Consider the following 23717-nt stretch of genomic DNA (forward strand, 5'->3'; position numbering starts at 1 on the left):
ACAATGATTTTAAACAAGGATTGTCAAAAAATATGATTTTGGCTCAAAATTGAAGTAGTTTTATTTTTATTATATTGAAAATTATGATAAAGAAAGTTATAGAATCTCGGGCGAGTCGGTAACTCCTTGAGGACGCGTCCCCAACTGGCAAATAAGGGAATGCTCTCACCGACATTTTCTGGAGGGTAGGTGGGGAATAAAATACCATCCGCAGACCATGGACCGGGACGAGAGAACCCCTTAGTGGAAGGCCCTTTCCTACAAGAGGGTGAGTTTGAATCTCTGTTCCCCCAGGTTGGAGGTTAAGGCAGCGGATTAACTTACCAACATTTGTAAAAAATATAAAATGTTAAAAAACTCAATCATCATCATCGTTCTCTTTATGCGGGGTTGGCTTCTCTAATTCCATTTCTTCATAAGTTTTTATCTTGGGTCATATCAAGATATATCCCCCTTTACCGACATATCTTCCTTCTGCGTCTTTCCCAGATCTTCTTTGCTCTTCGTCTCCTACTCCTTTCAGGAACAGCAATTCTTCGTATTGGGTGGTTAACATTTCGAAGTTGAATATGAGCATATCATCTTAACTTATGCTCCCTCATTTTCGCATCAATTGGTACCACCCATAGACTCCCTAATACACTCATTTTAATTTTATTCTTTTTTGTTACTCCACTCATCCATTTAAGCATTCTCATTTCCGCCACATGCATTCTTATGCCGCCTCTTATTGCTGTGTTATAGAATTTTCCTTCAGCTTCATTAAAATTTTTCTGTCATATAACACATTAACTCTACTGCATGCATCTCCATCTATTTCCCCATTACTCTGTAATACTGATCCTAGGTGCCTACTTAAAACTATTACTTTTCACAATTATTTCACTATCCAAAGATATCATTTTATTTGTAGTAACTCCATATTTAAACGCATATTCGAAATACTTTGTTTTTGTCCTACTAAGTTTTTAAATCTTTTCCCTCAATAGCTTCTCTCCACTGTTCTAGTTTTTGTTGAAGTCACTTTCACTATTTCCTACTAACACTACATCGTCAGCATACATTAACCACCAGGGAATATTACTCTGTATAGTTTCGCTGTTATCTGATCCAAAACTAATGAGAATAAATATAGAGACTAGTCGCCTTTCAATATGCAATTTAAGTAGGGTGCAATCCTATTTTCATATTAAATTTATCAGTCTCTTCCACACCTGTCTTAACGCTAGTTGTTAATTACTCATACATATCTTTCATAACATTTATATATTCACCGGGAATTCCTTTCTTGTTTAGAACCTGCTACAGAATCTCTCGAGGAACTCTATCATATGCTTTTTCAAGATCATTGAATACCATTGCTTTTGTTTTTTTTTATTACCGTTTTTTTCGTCAACTTCCTTATAATGAAAATTGCATTCTACTACTTCTACATTCGTCTGGAATTCCATTAAGTAAACCTGTTTGCCAAGTTGTTCCTGTCTCTCCTAACGTTCCACATACTTCCCCAGGAATATTATCTGGTCCAACTGCTTTTACTTTCTTTATTTTTTGAATTACTTGAACCACTTTTTTTTCTCTGATTCTGGCCTTGGTTTAGAACTAGAACCTTTAGCCACGTAATTGTATAACTTATCACTAACTCAGGTGTAATGTGTAGTGTGTGTGTTGAGTAAGTGTCTTGTTACTTTGCAAAGTCGACGTCTACTTGAACCACTTCGTTGTTTGTTATTTTGGTGACCATTGCTGTTACTGTCTCCTTTAGCTCAGCTGGTTGTCTGTCAAATTCTTTATTTAATAAACTGTCAATTTTTCATCTCTTTTTGACATCTTCGTGAATATTTTATTATTTTCATCTTGGATACAATCTCGGATCTGATTTCTTTGCTCTCTGTTTGGCTATTTTATATATGTTTATTTCGCCTTCCTTGATATAATTTAGCCTGGTATGCAGTTCATCGGATAGATTTGTATACGCTTCTGCTTTAGCTTTTGCTACTGCTACTTTCGCTTCCTTTTTGGACACCATATAGTTTTGAAGATCTTTCTCCGACTTATTTTCTTGCAACCTCGCATATATTTTTGTTTTCTCTTTTATTTTTTGTTGTACGTCGTTTGACTACCGCCAAGACTCTTTATTCTCAAACTTCTTTCCTAAAGTTTTTCCACTTAATCTACCACGTCTCAGTCGTTAATCTTTTCTATTCACTTATGTCGTTTTTCATGTAATCCATCAGGATTCCGAAACTATTTTATGTGGACATATTTCCTTTTTATACAGGACAGAAAGCTGGCTTACCACTATAAACATCCTCATTTGAGAGGGTGGTAAACCAAAATAATAAATGAAATAATAAAACAAAAATAAAATGAAATAAAATAAACAAAAACGAAAATTAAACAAAATATATGTGTGCACAAAGTCAAATCAATATGAGAATCTGAAGGTAGACAACCATACCTACGAATATGCCTTTACTTTTCCCAACCTAGGCTCAATAATAAATGGCAACAACAACACCACTCAAGAAATACAACCATGGATTCTTAGCGGTAATAAGTACGGTAATAATGCATACAAAAACTTAATGAAAAGTAAGTTACTGAATCGTGAGTCTAAGCTAGAATCAACAAAACAGTAATTAGACCAGTGGTCACATATAGATGTGAAACGTGCACCCTCTCAACCACTGATGAAAATCAGCTGAGAATATTTGAGTGCAAAATACTAAGAAAGATATTTGGACCAACCCATTGCAGCGATGGTTCGTGGAGAATTAAAATGAACTATGAGCTGGATGAATTGATTCATCCATTCAAACTTCTTGACCACTTAGAAAGACTGCTAGATAATCGAGCTGTAAAAGCCATGCAGAGATGGAAGCCTCAAGGAAATAGAATAAGGGAAAGGCCCCGTAAAAGATCTTCTTCTTCATGTGCCGTGCTCGATTATCGAACGTTGGCTATCAAATTGGCTATAGTAATTTTGTTAACGGCAGCTTGGAAAAGGGATGCAGAGGATCTGTTATACCATTCTCTCAGGTTTTTAAGCCATGACGGTCTTCTTCGACCTGGCCCTCTTCTTCCGTCTACCTTGCCATGTATTATTAAATAGAGTATATTATATCTCTCTGGGTGTCGCATAACATGGCCAAAATATTCAAGTTTTCGATTTTTAACTGTTCTGACGACTTCCGTGACTTTTCCCATCCGGTGCAAAACAACTTCGTTACGAACTCTATCCACCCAACTTATTCTTAGGATTCTCCGGTACATACCCAGATTTCAAAGGCTTCCAATTTCTTGAGAAGCGTATCTTTTAAAGTCCAACCTTCGACACCGTACAAAAGAGTAAAGAACACATAACATCTCACTAATCTAATTTTAAGATTCAAAGTAATGTTGTTTCCACATAAAAAATTCTTTATCTTAAAGAATGCAGCTCTGGCCTTCTCTATATGTATTCTAATTTCTTTGCTCATGTCCCAGTTCTCATTTAGATTACAACCAAGGTAGATGATACTGTTAGTTCTCTCTAATTGTTCACCATAAGCTGTTACTACTTCCGGTTGTATTGGCGTCTTACTGATAACCATCACCTTGGTCTTTGCGGTGTTTAGCTTGAGTCCATATTCATCACACGTTGTGGTAATCTTATTAATCAGATGTTGAAGTTCTTCATAATTACTCGCAAGTAACACCGTGTCATACGCGTATCTCAAATTATTAATATTGACTCTATTAATTTTGATACCACATTGAGCATTATCCAATGCTTTATTGAAAACAAACTCAGAATAGATGTTAAATATTAGTGGGGACAAAATGCAGCCCTGCCTTACTCCTCTTCGTATTTGAATTCTGATGTTTGCACGTTGATTCTAGTAAAGATTTTTGATAATGCGTAGGTCTTTATCATCAATACCCACTTTCTGAAGAATAGCAATCATTTCAGTATGTTTTACCCGATCAAAGGCCTTCTCAAAGTCAATGAAACACATATAAACCAGATGTCCGACATCTCTGCATCTCTGTACCATAACCTGAATACTAAACAGTGCTTCTCTGGTCCCAAGGTTATTGCGGAATCCAAACTGCGTATCACCAAGCTGTTCTTCTATTTTTTGGTACATCCTAGAGTGCAAAATTCGTAGAAATATCTTTAAAACATGACTCACCAAGCTAATGGTTCGGTAGTCACTACATTTTTCGCGTTTGCTTTTTTAGGTATCGTCACAAAAGTCGACAGCAGCCAATCCGTTTGTATATAGCCAGTTTGATAAACTTTATTAAAAAGATGAAAAAAGATGGATAGATGATATAGAACAGTGGTGGCCAAGGTCCTTGATAGTCCGAGCCATTTTTAAAAATTGAAATTTTTCGCGAGCCGCAATTAAACAATTACATATGTAAAAGTGTAAAAAAGGTATTAAATTTTTCTCTCGCTGTTTGGATTTCACGATTTTTAAAGTGAAATAAAATGGTTCACATCGTTGTTTCAAATATGCAAATAATTCTACAAGCAGTCTTTACTAATTCAGTATAAGGATATTTCGATTCTTCATCATTCTTCCATTTTTTTCTGGGACGGCCTACTGATCTTCTATCGTCTCTCAAAAACACTGTATTTAACATTCTGTCTTCCTCTGATCTACCACATCACCTGCCCATCTTATCTTAGCGTTTATATAAATATGTCTGACGATGTTTTTAGTACCATACACCGTCAACAATTCAGCTTTGCGGCGCCTCCTCCACTCTTCTGTCAATTCATCTTAGAGGGCCAAATATCATTCTGAGAACTTCGCTTTCAAATACCAGTAGCTTATTTATATCCCGCTGATGTAGAGTCCATGTAGGGCGTTTAATTGGCTGTACAGTTGTAATTTAGATTATCTTTTTAACAGCGTAGGTCTTAATAATGACGATAGGGAATATAATGCTCTGTTCCACGCAGCTATTCTTGCTGAGACTTTTTTTATATGTGCTTGTCATCTGTTATTACAGATGATAATGTCCCCTAGATATTTAAACTCTTTTACTACTTCGAAGTTGTGGTTATTAATAGGTATGTTCTGCCTAACTCTTGGTCTTGGATTTTTGGTTACTAGCATGTATTTCGTCTTCTCTTTATTTATTCGAAGGCTCAGACAACCTGTTTCTTTCTCGAGTTGTGAAAACACCTTTCTCAAGTCTCTTGTAGAATGAGCGACTACACCTATATCTTCAGCTAAGGCCAACAATTGTTTTTATCCTGGATTCGGAAATCCTCCTGTCAGCTCAGATGATATTTTACTTATTACATATTCTAAGGCCAAATTGAAGAGCAACAATCATAAGGGTTCTCCTTGTCCAAGTCCTGATCGTACACTTAGTCTTTTATATTTGTTGTCAGTAATTTAAGATATTTTGCAACAAAAAAAATTAAAAGTAAAACAGGTACATTTATTGCGAGATAAATTTGGCCACAATTTGGGCTGGCCACAATTTGGCCAGCCCTGATATAGAACTTAGAACCAAGATCTTAAAACCATGAACATCAGGAGGTGGCGAAGGAAATTATCCGACAGGGCAGAATAGAAGTGCATTGTTAAGCAGCCCAAGACTCACAAAGGGTTGTAGCGCCATTAGAAGAAGAAGAAGAAGACTGATAGCTATTGAATTACTCAATTTGGCCAGCACTTACCAGGGGCGGAGTTTAGTACATTTATACTAATTATAATTTATACTAATTAATGTACAGTGGGGAGCAGATCCACAATCGTGTTAACTTTCTACAAAGCATTTATTAGGTCCATCCTGGATTACGGATTTACGTTGTATGGGTCCTTACCCTAAAACGATTGGAAATAATTCAAAAAACTTCCCTGAGACTCTGTTTGGGTGCAATGTGTTCAACGCCTGTGGAACCTCTTCGGATTGAAGCACTAGAACCACCATTATTTTTGCGGAGGGAGTGGTTGCCAGAAAAATTTATTATTAAGTCTTCTTTTAAAAATACTACTCTGTTACATAAAATAGCTTTATTAAATAACCACGATTTAACAAACAAATATTGGTCAAAAAAACCTTCTCCTCCATTATGTATGACTTTTAGAAATACAAGTCCTCACAATAGTGCTTTAAAAAGACCTATTTCAGTCGATAAATCTGAATTCTTTGATATGTTGGAACCAATAGCAATTAATATTCCTATATACCATGAAAATTTGTTGATAAGTAAAAATACTCTAAGCGCCTGCATAGTAAATCTGCCAGATTTTCTGGAAGTATATACCGACGCATCAAAACAAAATGACGGTACGGGGTGGGGTGTGCATACTATATACCATCAACAAACGTTCAAGAAAAATTTAAACTAAATAACAGTACTTCCATTTTTTCTGCAGTAGCGATTGGTATTATTAAAGCCTTCGAGTATATTGAAAAAAAAACAAGTTAAAAAAATACATCTTTTGAGTGACTCCTTATCGGTTCTTAAATGCATCGCTAACCAATTAATGTGGTGGCTACTGATATAAATACCTTTATTAGAGAATTAAAATTAAAAATTCATAAATTAAGAAAAAGCCAATACGAATTAAAATTCACTTGGGTGAAAGTTCATATAAGACTTCGTGGAAATGAAGTTGTAGATTCCTTAGCCAAAGAAAGCGTCACAACTGGACAGTACATAGAGAACAATTTAGGAGCTCAAGAATATTTAACGATATCTAAAAATAATTTTAAGGGAAAATGGGAATTGCATTGGAAAAAATATTGCTGTAATTTCCCCACACGATCTACCTACACTGTTACATTCAAGTATTCCGACAGTGTTGTGGCACCAAGAGTATGATGTATGATTTTACAAGGAATCATATTGTGACCATTTGTAGGCTTAAATTCGGACATGCCAGCTTTCCTCAACATTTATATAGAATCGGTGTAGTCAATACCGAACTTTGTGAAACCTGCAATGTGGTGAGCGACTTAGATCACATTTTTTATGCTGCAGTAAATTTGAAATACACAGACAGGAATTGATTAATAGTTTATTATTGCAAAACTTATACCCCCTTTCAATCTACTCCATTTACTATCATTAAATATATATCAGGTATACAAAATTATTCTTAAGTTTATTAAAATGTGTAACTTAAAACTTTAGTGTAGTGTTAAGCTCGTTACCTCTGTTATATCGCCCAAATATTTTACCTATTTACCTATACTTTCTGTGGCCTACCCTTTCTGTCTGTGAGTCACCTTGAATAACCCCTAGGTGCGAAAAGTAACCCTAGTTCCTCTCCCCATCGTAGTTCTTCTTTTAAATTCCAGAATAATAGTGTAGTTAGTTTAGTTAGAATAGGTTACACATTTGCTACTGGCTGAATGGGCACATGAACACTAAGGCAAAAAAAAACTAATGTACAAGTCATTACTACCGACTAACTAATTAACCATCCTACATGACTTTAAATCGTCGATAGTGAGGTGCCAAGAATGGAAATGAAGGTTCCACTCACTGGATGGATGATGGAATCAAATCGACCAACTGGCGCCTAATGAATCTCCTATTAAGACACAGTGGTTGTTTCTGTTAATGATTTAGTAAAAAAATGTAAACATTAGCACATACAATTAATCACCAAATTGCATAAATGTGTCGATTTACAAGAAAATACATCGAGAATTTAAAAATTTATGGGCGATCAACAAATATTAATTAAAATATTTTTACTCTCTCCACCTACACATAATTATGCTTATTAATAAAAGGTGTTAGTGGGTAGTAAGTTATGCACCGAATATAATTTTTAATAAACTAAAAGTTATTTATTGCTTTTTTCTATTTACTTTATTGCAACATTTTGCCAGTAGTATACCAATAAAACATTTAAATTGAATAAACAATCAGTAAATTTAGTTACTAATCACATAACAAATGAAAAATTGGGCAAGATTTCGCTTCGCCGATATGTACATAGATGTCAATGAAAAATGGTTTGTTTAAATATTAGAATGATGAAGCTGCATGATTTTGATTATAATATAACAAAGGTGATATACGTAATTTGCTAACTGCAACTCCCACTTTAGAAGTGATTAAAACAAGGGTGGATAAAATTATAGACACATTATATGCACGAAAAAAAGATATATAGCCTTAATTTCCAAGATCTAATAATATTAGGCAATATATTTTTAATTAATCATCATCATTGGCTCTAGTCCACCTTCCAGTCTTTTGGTAGTTTTATCTGCTTATAAATCAATTCTACTAGCCTACTTATACAACACAGTCTCTCCTCAAAATTTTCTGCCCATCTTTTTAATATTTGATCCTGATCACCACATCTCCTGTCTTATTTCTAGCCATTGATAATCTACTAGGTTTTTAGTTCCTTTCTGTTCTGGTTAACTTTCTTGTAGCATTGTCGGGTTTCCATTTGAGTGTTGTACTTCTTTAGTCTCATATTTTGTGAACATTTTAGTTTTTTTATGTCTCTGATATCTTTAATAACAAAGAAACTAGACGGTTTTACTCTGTAATATGTGTTTTAACTGACGACATGCAATACGTGAGGAGGTCATGTTTTATCATACCACTAATATTTAACTTATTTCCTACATACAGTGCGAAAGAAACAGAGTGTTCAAAGAAAAAAGAATGTTATATGATTTCAACGAAATTAATATACTTTAAACAGTTTATTTATATTTTATTTAAATATTAAACTAATTTTAATACTTACTCCTTCTCAAAATTTTTTATTAAAACAGTGCCAAAAATTAAAATAATAAAAGAATAACACACACACAAACAAACACATTGAAAAATGCCACAAATGATTTCTGAACAATGTAGGAAACATTTTTAACTAAATACGTATTTTCTGAAAAAAAAATATATAATAAACTTACAATCATAAAATGTATAAAAAAAATAAAAAAAATAAAAGTTTCCATTGGGGTTCGAACCCGCTTATCAGCGCAGTTAGTATTGAAATTCATTCACCTTAAACTTTTACCCACGGAGACCATGTGTCATCATGTGCGAAGATCAACTAACTAAACGGATTAAACTTTTGACGGTTCTGAATTTAACCAAATCATTTTGATTTTGAATTGAAATTATTTAGAATTGAAAGAAATATTAGAATACAACAAAACATAGAGTAAGAAAACAATATATTAGGTGAATATTGATAGAAATTTTGATGGTAATCAAATTATGTAAATCAAAGCATTATACTATTTTAGTAGGTTCTTTTTATATTTTCCAAATAGGTAGCTCCTACCTATGAAATTTTTTATTAGGATACTGAAACATTTACAATTATTACGCACCTATCGCTTTTAAAAACTATTTAAAAAATCACTACAATATTATAAACTTGCATTTTTTTCTGCCATCACAATAAAAACTAATATACACAACATTAATTTGTTTATCCAAAATCTCCAATATTGAACAATTATTGACAGTTTTACTCTCAATCGCGCCTAAAGAAGTATAACTGTGCAATGTAACTAAAAATCTGTGTAATGTAACTCTCGTTATTTGAAAAGCCTCCACGTAGACAACAAAATCGTAGTTACAAATAGGAAATTCAACCCCAAAACATCACAGAGCCTCCATTAAACAATCTCGTCTCTCTTATGTTGCACTATGCATACCGCTTACCTGGTCGACCAATAACTTATTGTGTGAAAATAAGAACTGTTTATGTTATGTGCCTTTCTGATTTTAAAGTTTTGTTAACTGTTATTTTTTATTGTTAATTTAGTTTTGTTTCAGTTAAAATACATGTTTAAGAGTAACACTACCTATTTTCTTTTTTTCTAAAGATATCAGGGTGATTCAAAAAACAAAATGTTTACAAAACATAAGACTACAATTCGATTCTGATTTATACTCACATTTGTACCTTGCCCTCCCTACAGGGTGTCTCAAACTTAACATAAGGAAAACATTTCTTTTCTTCCACCCGGTATAAGTATACAAAAAAGAAGTTTGAGTAAGCCCTTGCCCAACTGTGTAAACTGTAAACACTAAAAAAAATCTAAAATAATAAAAAAATTAGCGGAATCCGTTATTCTGTTCACGAAAAAATCAATTACGCAAATGAGCATAATTTTCTGTATCCCTAACGTATGCCTGGCAGTATATTTCCCTTTAATTGATCATCATTACATTTACCCATCGACAACAGTTGTTGATGTTTGCACACAATTAACAAATACAAACCTTATACACGTTGATTAATCTTTTCCAGGTCGGAGATCAAATCATCCGAATAAATGGTTTTACCATCGAGGACGCCATTCACAAGGAGGTTCTTCAGCTCATCTCGAACCATACTCATCTCACTCTTAAAGTTAGAAGTAAGTAACCATCGTTTATTTAAATATTGCGTAATGTTGAAAGTAAAAGTGTGTTTGTTTATTAAATATGCATTCAATTCATGTTACAATAAGAGGTTTTATTATCTTCTCACAGCGATGAGTGATGAAACAGTGGTTATTTGGGTAATTGTTTAATAATAATGAACGTACAGCAAAATAAATGCTTTCGGGATATCGCATATATAAATCTATAACTGCAAATTATTATTTATTAAATAACACTATCAGAAATGATTATAAGATGTCATAAGATAATAAAAATATATAATATATAATAAAAATGCATTAGAATTATAACGTAACTGATAAATAAAGCTCGGATTTATAGGCAACAAAAATTGAAGAAAAAGGCGCCTATATAGGCAAAGATTTTTATTAAAAAAAGCAGGAATATTAACAGTTAGGCAAAATATAGGCAATAAAGGAATATAACTTATTATTTATAACCACTTAAAATTTTATCATTAATAGAAACAACTAAATGTTTTTCAATATTTTCGGTCTTAAAACTATGTCTTCGATCACTTAAAATTAATTTGTACATTGAAAACGAACGTTCGACATCGACATATGTAATTGGAGCATATTTCAGAGCGGATAATAAATCTGGCATAATTTGTAATTCCTCGGAAAATGTCCCATTCAAAACTTTAGCAACATTAGATAAAAACGAAAAACCTTCATTCTTGTCGAAAACATATTTCATTTTTTTTTTAAATTAATTTACCGTTACTTCAAGGTGCCGATTTAATTTTCGTCTTTAAATTATCTATTAATTTTACTGACTCACATAAATTTATCTCTTGTTTTCCTAATAAGGTAATTGTAGTAACTATTAATTTATAATTGTCATTGATATAAGCGAGTTCCTGTTTCAATTTGGGATTTTTTAATATTTTTTTTGCTTCTCGAATGGCTTCGGAAATATCATCATCAAATTCTGACATAACTAATTCTATTTCATTGCAGTGTTCAAAGTAAAAAAAACTGCTTCGAGCCAGGTTCCCCACCTTGTAATTACTGGTTTAGGTGGCAAAGTGACACCGGGAAGTCTTTCTTTATATATTTGCACCCTCAACGGAGCCTTTACAAAAACGTTTTTCATAAAATTTATAAAATTATTTACCAACGGAAACAGATTTCTTATTTCTTCAGCAATTCTATTTACCCCGTGGGGTACACAAGTGCAATGAATTAAATTAGGATAAAAAATCTTTAAATTAACAGCAGCTTTTAACATATATGCCGCAGCATCTGAAAGCATTAAAACTATTTTATTCACTGGTATAGGGTTGGGTAAAAAGAGGTTTGTTAAACTATCTTGTATAAATCGACTTATTGTTAAATTGTTTGTTTTTTCCAATTCTTTAACGGCAACTAAATAAGGGTTTCTCGCAAAGTTTTTGTTCAAAATTCCAATCATTAAATTAGCTATATACCTGCCGCATACATCTGTCGTTTCATCCACGATAATATACAAAAAATTGCCCTCTAACTCCCGCTTAATTTTTGAAATACATTCCACATAATATTTTTCTATAGTATGTTTTCTCAATGTACTCTCGTCCGGTAAGGATTTATTAAGATATTTTTCGAAAAAGCATTTAAAACTAGGGTTATTAACTTTATATAGAGGAATGCTGGATGCAATCATCATCTGGCATAAATCAAATTTAAATGCGTCTTCCTCCTTTTTTTTGAACTGCTTAAACTATCCCGCAGAGATATTTGGGCTAACTTAGAGGAATTTAATTTTTCCAAATTACGTTTATGAAGTGGGGTTCCACAATGCTGGTCAATAAAGTACTTTTTTCTACTTGAAATCTGAGAATTAAAAAAAAAATAATTAGAATTCTAAAACCGCTTTAGAATTTAGTTATGTTGTGGGACGAGAAAAAAGAGAAAAAATAAAACTTACCGATTTGCCGCATGGTTTACGAAATGCTCCATCTCCTTCTAGAGAAAGTTCCCAATAAGGTGCGATCCATAGCCTCAATTTAGATGTCATCTTTTCACACAAATGTCTAAAACGTTTTAAAACGTGTTCTTTGCTTTTCGGTATACGCAACAAAACTAAACTAGGATATAGCAATTTGTGACTAAACTCTGATACAGTAACCGACTGTACAACTGATAATAAACTAATAAAGCTTAGGGATTTCCAAATAGTTAACCCTCAAGTCTAGATCAGGTACATTTTCCTAGAAATCTGTTATATAAATAAACCATTGATATTTTATTATTGACCCAAAATTTTATTATAGAATGGTTTAGTAATAGAATAATATCATGGGTAGTACCATGAAATTTTAAAAAAGGCACAAATAGGCGGAATTTACGAAAAAAGGCAAAAAGTACAAAAAACAATTATTATGATAGGCAAAATAGGCAAAAAAGGCATTTTGCCTATAATCCGAGCTTTACTGATAAACCATTTCTTCTTCTATTTCTTCGAATAGAGTAGTAAAGAGGGCGAAAGACTGTTCCCCAATAGGAAGACGATTAGTGGAAAGACTACGAGAACGATGGAACGTAAACTTACTTGAGGCATATTGAAAAACAGAGAGTTACGTCTACACACAAAGAAGAAGAAGAAGATACATATGATCTTGGACGTGAATTCTAGTCAATATAAGAATGTCAATTATTTTTTGATATACCATAGTCAAAAGTGTTTTTGTAATCAATAAAGCAAATGTATCCCTATATTTAGTTTTAAAACTTTACATCTTCCAATCAGTATATTTAATTAGAAAAGAGCCGCACGCATTTCCATTACCTTTATGGAATTAAACTGTGACGGATTAATCGGCCACACGCATTTCCTGTATATTCTAATATGTATGATGTGCAAGAATACCTTCACAACATGAAATATAAAACTAATAATAAGGTAGTCGTCACACTGCGGAGCGTTTTGTTTCTTGGGAAGACTAACAAAGAGTGATTTCAGCTAAACAGATAGTAATTTGCCGGTGAATTGCATTAAATTGAAAATTACCTTAATGATGTTCAGAAAAATTTAGCAATTTTTGCACGTTCACTCGAGGATCGCGAAACTATTCTGTTATTAATCATAATTTCATTTTTTATTTGACTTCCACGAGATTCTCATTACTGAAGTGTTTTTATGTGTTCTGCTGTCTATTAATTTGTTTGTAAAATAAAATCAACTTTAGACAACAATATCTGACGTAAGGGATCTTTTAATTAAGGATATGTCATTAGTCATTATCCTAAATGCCCAAAAATTAACGTTGAGGTTGAGCTGGTAGTAGACTGGTTGCAACATGCAATAGTCGTCTCATATGAGGAAACTGCCATCCACTAGTCCACTCCAGACTAGGGAAAAATTTCCCAGTACGGCTGCGGATCAAATGCGATATGCCCTTCAGTACATAGAGACTTTGTGTCTGAATGAGAATCTCTCATCCAAAACTAAAGAAGTAGCTAGTAGCGTTCACTAATAAGAGGAAGCTTACTCGACTGGCTCTGGCTCTGTAGGTTGATCTATGGCTCTGTAGTGGCTTTCTGGATCTGTAGGTTGATCTCTGGCTCTGTAGTGGCCCTCTGGATCTGTAGGTTGATCTCTGGCTCTGTAGTGGCCTTTTGGATCTGGTTTCTGGTTCTGTAGGTTGATCTATGGCTCCGTAGTGGTCTTCTGGATTTGGTTTCTGGTTCTGTAGGTTGATCTCTGGCTCTGTAGTGGCTTTCTGGATCTGGTTTCTGGTTCTGTAAGTTGATCTGAAATTATTTGGAGAGGACCTAGAAAGAACCAATGGTTAAGTATCTAGGGGTAACTCTGGATTCCAAACTCAACTGGAGCACACATATTAACAATATAATCAACAGGGCTACGCGACTCTTCTGGAACTGCAGACGAGTTGTAGGTAAAACCTGGTTTGGTTGACACCAAAAGTAATTTATTGGTTATGCACATCAGTGGTACGACCCACAATTACTTACGGTTCGGTACTTTGCTGGATTCTGCAATCTTGTGCAACCTCCCTTACCAACCTATAATGACAAGCACTTCTAAATATAACAGGAGCCTTGAATAGCATAGCAATGGCATCTTTAGAAGCTATCACAGATCTCTCTTCGCTGAGGAATCCATCTTTATGACGAACTCAGGTGTGATGACAGCAAAACTAATCTTCAATGAGAAGACTAAAACAGTTATACCATCTAGTGAACAAATGGTTCCAAATATTAATAGAGTCTTAATGTGGTTCACTGATGAATCTAAAACCAGACATAACTGCTTGGGGAGCAAAAATCATACTTGCCTTTGCCGATGACGTAGACGCAGTAGCACAATCAACATTAGAAATTAAGGATATTTCTCGAGCTTTGAAGAAGCTGCATTAAAGATCGGTCTAAAAATAAATGAAGACAAAACAAAATACATGGTCGTCTCAAAACAAGAACGACGACAAATAAGGCAAAATATTACTATAAACGATCATAATTTCGAAGTGGTTAAAGAATTTAAATATCTAGGAGCAACAATCACAAATGACAACAAACTAGAGCGAGAAGTTGAAACGCGAATAATGGCGTGAAACAGATCTTTCTTTGCAATGCAACATCTAATGAAGTCAAAACTTCTTTCACGAGGTGTAAAAATCCAGATATATAAGACCATAATACGACCAGCAGTCGCGTATGTAAGCGAAACATGAACGCTAACAAAAAGACAAGTAAATAAATTGCTGGGGTGGGAACGTAAAATCCTTCGAATAATATATGGCCCTTGCAGAGACAGCGTGACAAACGAATGGAAGCGCAGATATAATAACGAGCTAGAGTCTCTATTCGGAAAAGAAAATCTGGTCAGATATATAAAGGCTAATAGACTCAGATGGGCAGGGCATGTGATACGCAGTAACGGCAATCGCCTTATAAACAATGTGTTCTGGGAAAGGCCAGATGGAAGAAGGTCTGTAGGGCTGCCTAGAAAAAGGTGGAAACATTCAGTCAAAGAAGATCTAGAGAAAATGGGAGTGCGACAATGGGAATTAGTGGCACAGGACCGACAAACATGGAAGGCAACACTAAAACCCGGCGAAGACTCACGAAGAGTTGTAGCGCCATTGATGATGATGATGATAAATCTAAAACGGTCAATGGTACTATATCAGCAGTCTTTGGGCAGACACGTAATTATACAACTGTGTTCTAGGCTAAAAATTTGGTGGGCTGCATTGACGAAATAATGGAGACCCTAAACTAAAGCAAAGAGAATCAATATTTATGCAGATATTAGAGTGGTTATTCTGGAAGTAAGGAACCTACTCACCAAATTAAACTGGTGAGGAACTGCAAAGATCCCGTCAAAAGCCTGGCAACTTATAATAAACTCTCTTTAATATAAGTGCCGGGTTATGAAGGGGTGCATGGGAATGATCGAGCAGATTTGTTGGCAAAACAAGGCTCGAGAGAAACCTTTGTAGGCCCCAAATTATTCCGTGGCATCACTGAAGACGCTACAAAAACGAGATTCAGAAGTGGCTGATCAGGAATGATCAGAACAAATGGAGAGCCACTCACGGGCAAATACAGACTAAGAAAATAATGCAGAAGAGTGATAATTTGATGAATCTCAATAAACGAAAGATTAAAACGGTCATTAAATAGGTGACTGGATATTGTTATTTAAGAAATGAGCCTGACATGAGCAGCAATTTACTGGCCAACTAAGGATTGGGCCAGATGGGAACTTAAACCTACCAGTAGAAACTATTGGTCTTGTAAATTTGATCGATGGCATGAGTTCTGTTGGCTTTGACGGCCGCTGTGGCTTGTGGCTTATTCATAATACTATGGGTTTGCGACTTAAATAAACCCTACAAGTAAGAGTCTAATGGTGTAAAATCGCACACTCTCGGTGGTCAGTTCATATCACCTTCACGTGAGATAACCATGTCCCCAAATCGCTCGGGCAGAATGTCAAATGTAGCACGAGCTTCGTGGCATGTGGCAATTTCCTATTGAAACCACATGTCGTTGGTGTTCATATCATCCAATTCAAACCAAAAGAAATTAGTAGTCCTGGATCTATAGCATTCGATGTGCACGGTGATGGTCTCGTCAACGTCGTTCTTAAAGAAATAAATCTAGACTGATGATGACGCCAGCTCAAAATACATTCCAAACAGTGTCTTTTTTGTGATGCATTGGACGCTTTTGGATCTCATCTTAACTGATATTGCCGCAAATTCGACCGTGTCTTCTCCTCTCTTCTACTCTTAAATTTTCAAACCATTCCCTACAACTTGCAACATTTCTTTGAACAAGCAAATATATATTGAAAAACAATACACATTGTTCTGTCTTTAACAATAGTTTCTGCCTTACTAAGCTGATGCTGCCGTATTTTGCTGATGCTGACTGGGGTTTCCCTTATAGGTACATTTATTTGTAGGCTCGAAACAGTATTAAATTTTACAAAATTACAAGCTACCTAATCTGTGCAAAATAAATAATTTGATTCATTTTTCTTAAAAATATTCCGTTTTCTTGAACATGGTTAATACAAAAATAATTTATCGTGACCTTCCGTTAGGTACAGTAGGTATCCATTATAACATACTTAGAACCGCCTGTATCAAAACCAGATGCGAACGAACTTCCAACTAATAATACAAGTCGTCAACCGTTATTTAATAATACAAACAAAAGAAATCCAAAAATTAACGTTTTAACGTTTTAACGAAACTCGTCATCAGGATAAGAACGTTCGTTATTAATAGACACTACCGCTACCTGAACGCTGTGATTGTTAAAAAAATGTTATTAGGTACAAAATGTTGTGGGAACCAAAGTTTGTATCGATAACGGTGACTTTACCAATCAGTAGCCGATGGAGAGATAAGACCATGTGAAAAAATACTAAGACTGGTAGAGTATTGTGGTATATTGTACAGACTATAGAATGGTAAATTTGTGAACAGATGATTTTTTTTTACTTTATGTTAGATTATACTCATAACCCTAAAAAAAGGTTTTGATGACGCTCAGTCTAAGATTCATCATACCCTTAGGCTAGGAAAGTAGATTATTTTTTATTGTATAAAATCACACTTGATTATTACCGAGATTTTTTAAACAGCTACAACATCAAAGCTAAAGAGGAACTGAAAACTCCTTGCCAATATATAGGGCACACACCTACCATGCGTCCCAAGAAAAAAAGTTCCGTTCCGCCCAGCCAAGATTCTGCAATTGGCTGGTAGCGAACTTCTTGATGAGTATTACGACGTCCTAGAAGAAACTCCCCTAAGATATCGCAGATAATATAAGCTGCAAGCCAAAATGCTGATTAAGAGCCGTTACAATGTATAGCTGGTAACATCTGATGTGCTTTCTACTCATGGTTTGGTTGTCCTTTCTTACTTCTATAACATCACTACACTCTTAGGTTCTTAGGTTTTGCATACCACCTTCAACTTACTCGCTCCACTAGCAGTTCTGTCACTCGATCATTTGCAAATAACGTTGCTCGTCCACATTATAAGTCACCGTAATAATAAAAAGGAAACAGATCTATCTTGAAAAGACGAAAGCCTAAGCAATGTTTCATAACGTCCTGGATTCGAATTACCATGAGCGTCAGAGGACACATATGATTATATACGATAGTATCTTCTTCTTCCAATGACGCTACAGCCCAAATTGAGCCTTGAGCTCCTACAGTTTCTGCCTCCAATAAACGTTTCCAAGTTCTTAAGTTCAGAAAATTTTGCGCATTTGCTGCTCCTTCGCTCTACCAACTTTAACAGAGCCTTCCTTTTGGTTTTCTACCCTGCATTTTACCCTCTAGAGCTTTTCTCGACAGTCTGTTATTATACATTCACTCTACATGGCCATCCCCTTCAAGTACCTGGAGTCTAGCGAATTCTGAGGTAGATGGTTCTTTGAAGAGTTGGTATGGTTCATGATTAAATCTAGATCACCATATCCCATTTTCGGTTATGAAGCCCAAAATCTTTCTAATATATTTTTTCGAAAACTCTTGCTTTTCTTTTCTGATTTCTGGCATGTCCTATGAGTTGTGTATGACATCGATAACATATATTATGGTAGAAAATTCTTTAACTTGATGATATTTAAATGTAACCATCTTTATAATAATTACAAAAATATCAGTACATACAGGGTGAGTCATGAGGAACTGTACATACTCCTACCTCGTATAGAGGCTCCTATGGGAAATAACAAATGACCATTAAAAAGTGTCTGCTCCTCTTGTTTAATAATATACAGGGCGAGTTTCGCATTTTGACAGAAATTTATATTCGTCATAATTTTTGAACGGTCAGATCGATGTGTCTCTTATTTTGGTCAATCGTTACACTATTACCACCTAATCAACTGATTTATTCAAACTAGAAAAAAATCAGGTCCGGCTTTAAAAAATTAGTTCGTTTGGGTATTAGAAAAAATTTCACCCTGTATACGCTTTTTGAAAACTCTAATATGAATTTTACAAATTAGACAAATAGGCAATTAAAATGGCATATTTATTTTTTCCCCACACGATTACTTAATTTTTTATAAAAAAATCAAATTTGACTATGAATAATAATTAAAAGTTTGGTAAAGTGAACCATAGATTTAAAAAAAATTACTTTTATTACAAAAATTAGCTTTTTTTAAACAAATAGGTATTTAATTTATGTTACCACCCAATCAACTGATTTATTCCAACTAGAAAAAAATCAGGCCCGGATTTAAAAAATTATTTCGTTTTGGTCTTAGAAAAAATTTCACCCTGTATACGCTTTTTGAAAACTCTAATATGAATTTTACAAATTAAACAAATAGTCAATTAAAATGTCATATTTATTTTTTTCCCCACAGGATTACTTAATTTTTTATTAAAAAATCAAATTTGTCAAAATCGGAATTTTAACCTAAAAATGAAAAAAAAAAGATTAATCACGGTTTAACTCGCTACAACGTTCCATTTAAAATTTTTTTTCTGAAATTTTTACAGCACATATCTCTTATTATAGTGAAGACTATGACAATTGTTGTAGACTTTCAGTCTTCTTCTCGTAAAAGTTATGAATTTTTTAAAATAAAAGGTGCAGCTTCGTGAATTGCAAAGTTAAATCGCAAAAATTAAGTGAAAAAAATTTAAAATTTATCTATTTGATCACTGATGTTTATGTTACACTATAGAGTCCAAAGAGAAGTGTTATGGGGAGTTTTACATCTAGACGTGTTATAGAAAAAAAAAAAAAATGGTGAAACTTTTAATTTCTAATTTAATTTGTTGTTTATTTTTTTTTATTTTTATGGTAAAATTGCGATTTTGACAAATTTGATTTTTTAGTAAAAAATTAAGTAATCGTGTGGGGAAAAAAATAAATATGCCATTTTAATTGCCTATTTATCTAATTTGTAAAATTCATATTAGAGTTTTCAAAAAACGTATACAGGGTGAAATTTTTTCTAAGACCCAAACGAACTAATTTTTTAAAGCCGGACCTGATTTTTTCTAGTTTGAATAAATCAGTTGATTGGGTGGTAACATAAATCAAATATTTGTTTAAAAAAATTAATTTTTGTAATAAAAGTTAATTTTTTTTAAATCTATGGTTCACTTTACCAAATTTTTAATTCATAGTCAAATTTGATTTTTTTATAAAAAATTAAGTAATCGTGTGGGGAAAAAAATAAATACGTCATTTTAATTGCCTATTTGTCTAATTTGTAAAATTCATATTAGAGTTTTCCAAAAGCTTATACAGGGTGAAATTTTTTTCAAGACCCAAACGAACTAATTTTTTAAAGCCGGACCTGATTTTTTTCTAGTTTGAATAAATCAGTTGATTAGGTAGTAATAGTGTAACGATTTACCAAAATAAGAGACACATCGATCTGACCGTTCAAAAATTATGACGAATAAAAATTTCTGTCAATATGCGAAACTCGCCCTGTATATTATTAAACAAGAGGAGCAGACACTTTTTAATGGTCATTTCTTATTCCCCATAGGAGCCCCTATACGAAATAGGAGTATGTACAGTTCCTCATGACTCACCCTGTATAATGTAAATATTATCAGTAATAGTATTCCCCTTTTGCCTATTGGGCTATTTGGAGAATTAATCGAGAATGTAATATTTTTTATTCTGACTTAATCGACATTTCATTGCTTCGTTCTTTCAGTAGTTAATTAGAGATTGTTCGTTGTTCCTTTATACCTGCTCAACTTTCAACTTCAGAATCATTTGAAATACCTCTAATCACCAGGTGTTCACTATTCGCTTGCTGAGAAAAAGGCATTTATTTATAGGTGGAAGGTCGATATACAGGGTGTTGGTTTTAAAGCTTTTTACATTGCAGATATTATAGATAGATAACTATATCATTTTTTGCTATATTAATGTACCTTATTAATAACAACACAGTGGCCTTCAAGTTGATATAGTTGACAAAATATAGTAGACAAAATATAGTAGACAAAATATGTTGGAACAAATATGTTGGAACTTCAAATACTAGACAAAATATGTTGGAACATGAAAGGAAGCCCTAATACAATTTGGAGAAAAATGGCCAGTAATATTAGAGAGACTGCCATTGAAATATTTGGGAAAACGTCAGGAAAAAGTTTAAGGATAAAGAGACTTGGTGGTGGTCAAACGAAGTACAAGGGAAAATAAAAGAGAAGGGAAAATTATATAAAAAGTGGCAAGAAACCAGATCCGACACAGATCTTGAAAACTATATGGTGGCGAAAAAGGAAGCGAAAGTGGCAGTAGCAAAAGCCAAAGCAGAAGCGTATTCAAACCTATACGATCACCTTGATACCAGGGAAGGCGAAACGAAGATAAAATAGCCAAACAGAGAGCAAAGAAAGCAAAAGATTTTAATAAGATTAGGTATATCCGAGATGAAAATAATAAAATACTAGTTCACGAAAAGGATGTCAAAAAGAGATGGAGAAAGTAATTTGACAGCTTATTAAATGAAAAATGAAGAATTTGACAGACAGCCTATAGTAGAGTCAACGGAGACAGTAGCAGCAATGGTCACCAAAATAACAAACGAGGAAGTGGCTCAAGCGCTTCAAAAAATAAAGAAAGGAAAAGCGGTAAGACCAGATGATATTCCTGGGGAAGTATGGAGAGCATTGGGAGAGACAGGAACAAGGTGGCTAGCATGTTTATTTAATAGAATTATGGAAGCTGGACAAATGCCAGACGAATGGAGAAGCAGTAGGTATACTAGTACCTGTCTACAAAAACAAGGGAGATATACAACAATGTAAAAACTACAGGGCTATAAAACTGCTTAGCCACACCATGAAAATATGGGAAAGAGTAATTGATAGAAGGATACGTGAAGAGACCGAAATATCCGAGAATCAATTTGGCTTTATGCAGGGCAGATCAACAACAGATGCAATTTTCATTATAAGACAGTTGATGGAAAATACAGGAGTAAAGAAACAAACGCTCATATGGTATTCATTGATCTTGAGAAAGCATATGATAGAGTTCCTCGAGAGATTTTGTGGTGGGCACTCAATAAGAAAGGAGTCCCTGGTGAATATGTAAATATTGTGAGGGATATGTATGAGGGAGTAACGACTAGTGGTGTTAGGACAGGTGTGGGAGAGACTGATAAACTTCATGTGATAGTAGGATTGCACCAAAGCTCTGTGCTTAGTCCGTATTTATTCTCATTAGTTTTGGACCAGATAACAGCGAAACTACAGGGTAACATTCCATGGCGCTTAATGTATGCTAATGATGTCGTGGTAGTAGGAAATAGTGAAAGAGACTTAGAACAGAAACTGAAACAGTGGAGACAAGCTCTGGAGGAAAAAGGTTTAAAACTTAGTAGGACAAACACAGAGTATTTGCAATATTCATTTAAAGATGGAGTTACTACAAATAAAATGGTATCTTTGGATGGTGAACTGATTGTAAAAAGCAATAGTTTTAAGTACCTGGGATCGGTATTAAAGAGTAATGGAGAAATAGATGGAGATGCATGCAGTAGAATTAGGGCTGGATGGATGAAGTGGAAGGAAGCGAGTGGTGTGTTGTGTGACAGAAAAGTTCCAATGAAGCTGAAAGGAAAATTCTATAAAACAGCCATAAGACCGGCTATGATGTACGGAACTGAATGTTGGGCAGTGAAGAAGAAAGAGGAACAACGAATGCATGTGGCGGAAATGAGAATGCTTAGATGGACGAGTGGAGTGACAAAAAAGGATAAAATTAAAAATGAGTAGATTAGGGGAAGTCTAGGTCTTGCACCAATTGATGCCAAAATGAGAGAGCATAGGTTGAGATGGTTTGGTCATGTTCAACGTCGAGACGCTTATCACCCAATACGAAGAATTGCTGAAGTGCAGATTCCTGGAAGGAGTAGGAGAGGAAGACCAAAGAAGACGTGGGGGAGACGATTAGGCAGGACATGTTGGTAAAGGGGATTAATATTGATATGACCCAAGATAGAATTGTATGGAGAAATGCAATTAGGGAAGCCAACCCTGTATAGGGATAAGGCAAAGAGAACGATAAGTGGCCTTCAAGTTGATTTGATGATATTGTCCATTTTACTCTTTGTGTGATGTAATGATAACGATGCTGAAGGCTGTCATTGCTTGCTAAAATCCACTGCTGGAGATGAAACACCGGATGAGAGTATAAAGTGCCGTGGAGAACGGCGAGAACACTGAGGTACATATCTGTGTTCGAGAGAACACAAAATCAACTAAACAAAATCGTGACGTGGTGCTGCAAAATAAATGAAGAGTTACTCTCAGCCCTACCAAAACACAATTCATTCTGTTCAGATATCCTAACAGCATCCGATTTGGAGATGCAAGGAACCAGATAGTAGTTCTTGGAGAGGGGCTCGAATTCAGATCCTTGGTGTAATATTTGGGAGTTCATATTAGCAGAACTCTCAACTAGAAGATCGACATCACAAACAGCCTATACAGGGTAAGAAAAAGAGCAAATCTTCCGGGTATTATCAGGAAAATTTAGAAACACTTCAACTAAAACTCTCCTGCACACCTACAAAACATTTATCAGGCGAGTTATCGTATAGAAGGCGTGTTTCTATGCATCACTAAACAAACGCCAAAATAATTCCATCTTGACTACAGAAAGAAAAATTCTGAAAAACTACATAAGGAAACGTGTATGAGATCCGCCAGTATTAGTCCATTCATTTGGCAATCTCCTAATGATAGAGGACAGAATTCATTCTTTCAGAAAAGTTTACCTCTTACGCACTATATACAGCTCCAACATCAAAACTAAAGAGACCCTGAAAACGCTTTGCCACCG

The 23717-nt window shown here is 34.4% G+C and overlaps 1 protein-coding gene across 1 annotated transcript in view; it reads left to right on the plus strand.

Annotated features, from left to right (window-relative positions):
• Positions 1–23717, plus strand: part of LOC114328487 (harmonin) — a 286928-nt gene that overhangs the window by 73797 nt on the left and 189414 nt on the right. Inside the window, exon 3 of the mRNA XM_028277348.2 lies at positions 10260–10368. Coding sequence (XP_028133149.1) covers positions 10260–10368 — 109 coding nt within the window. The remainder of the gene's footprint in view (positions 1–10259; positions 10369–23717) is intronic.

The sequence above is a fragment of the Diabrotica virgifera genome, chromosome 3 (genome assembly GCF_917563875.1).
Source record: "Diabrotica virgifera virgifera chromosome 3, PGI_DIABVI_V3a".
NCBI lineage: Eukaryota > Metazoa > Arthropoda > Insecta > Coleoptera > Chrysomelidae > Diabrotica > Diabrotica virgifera.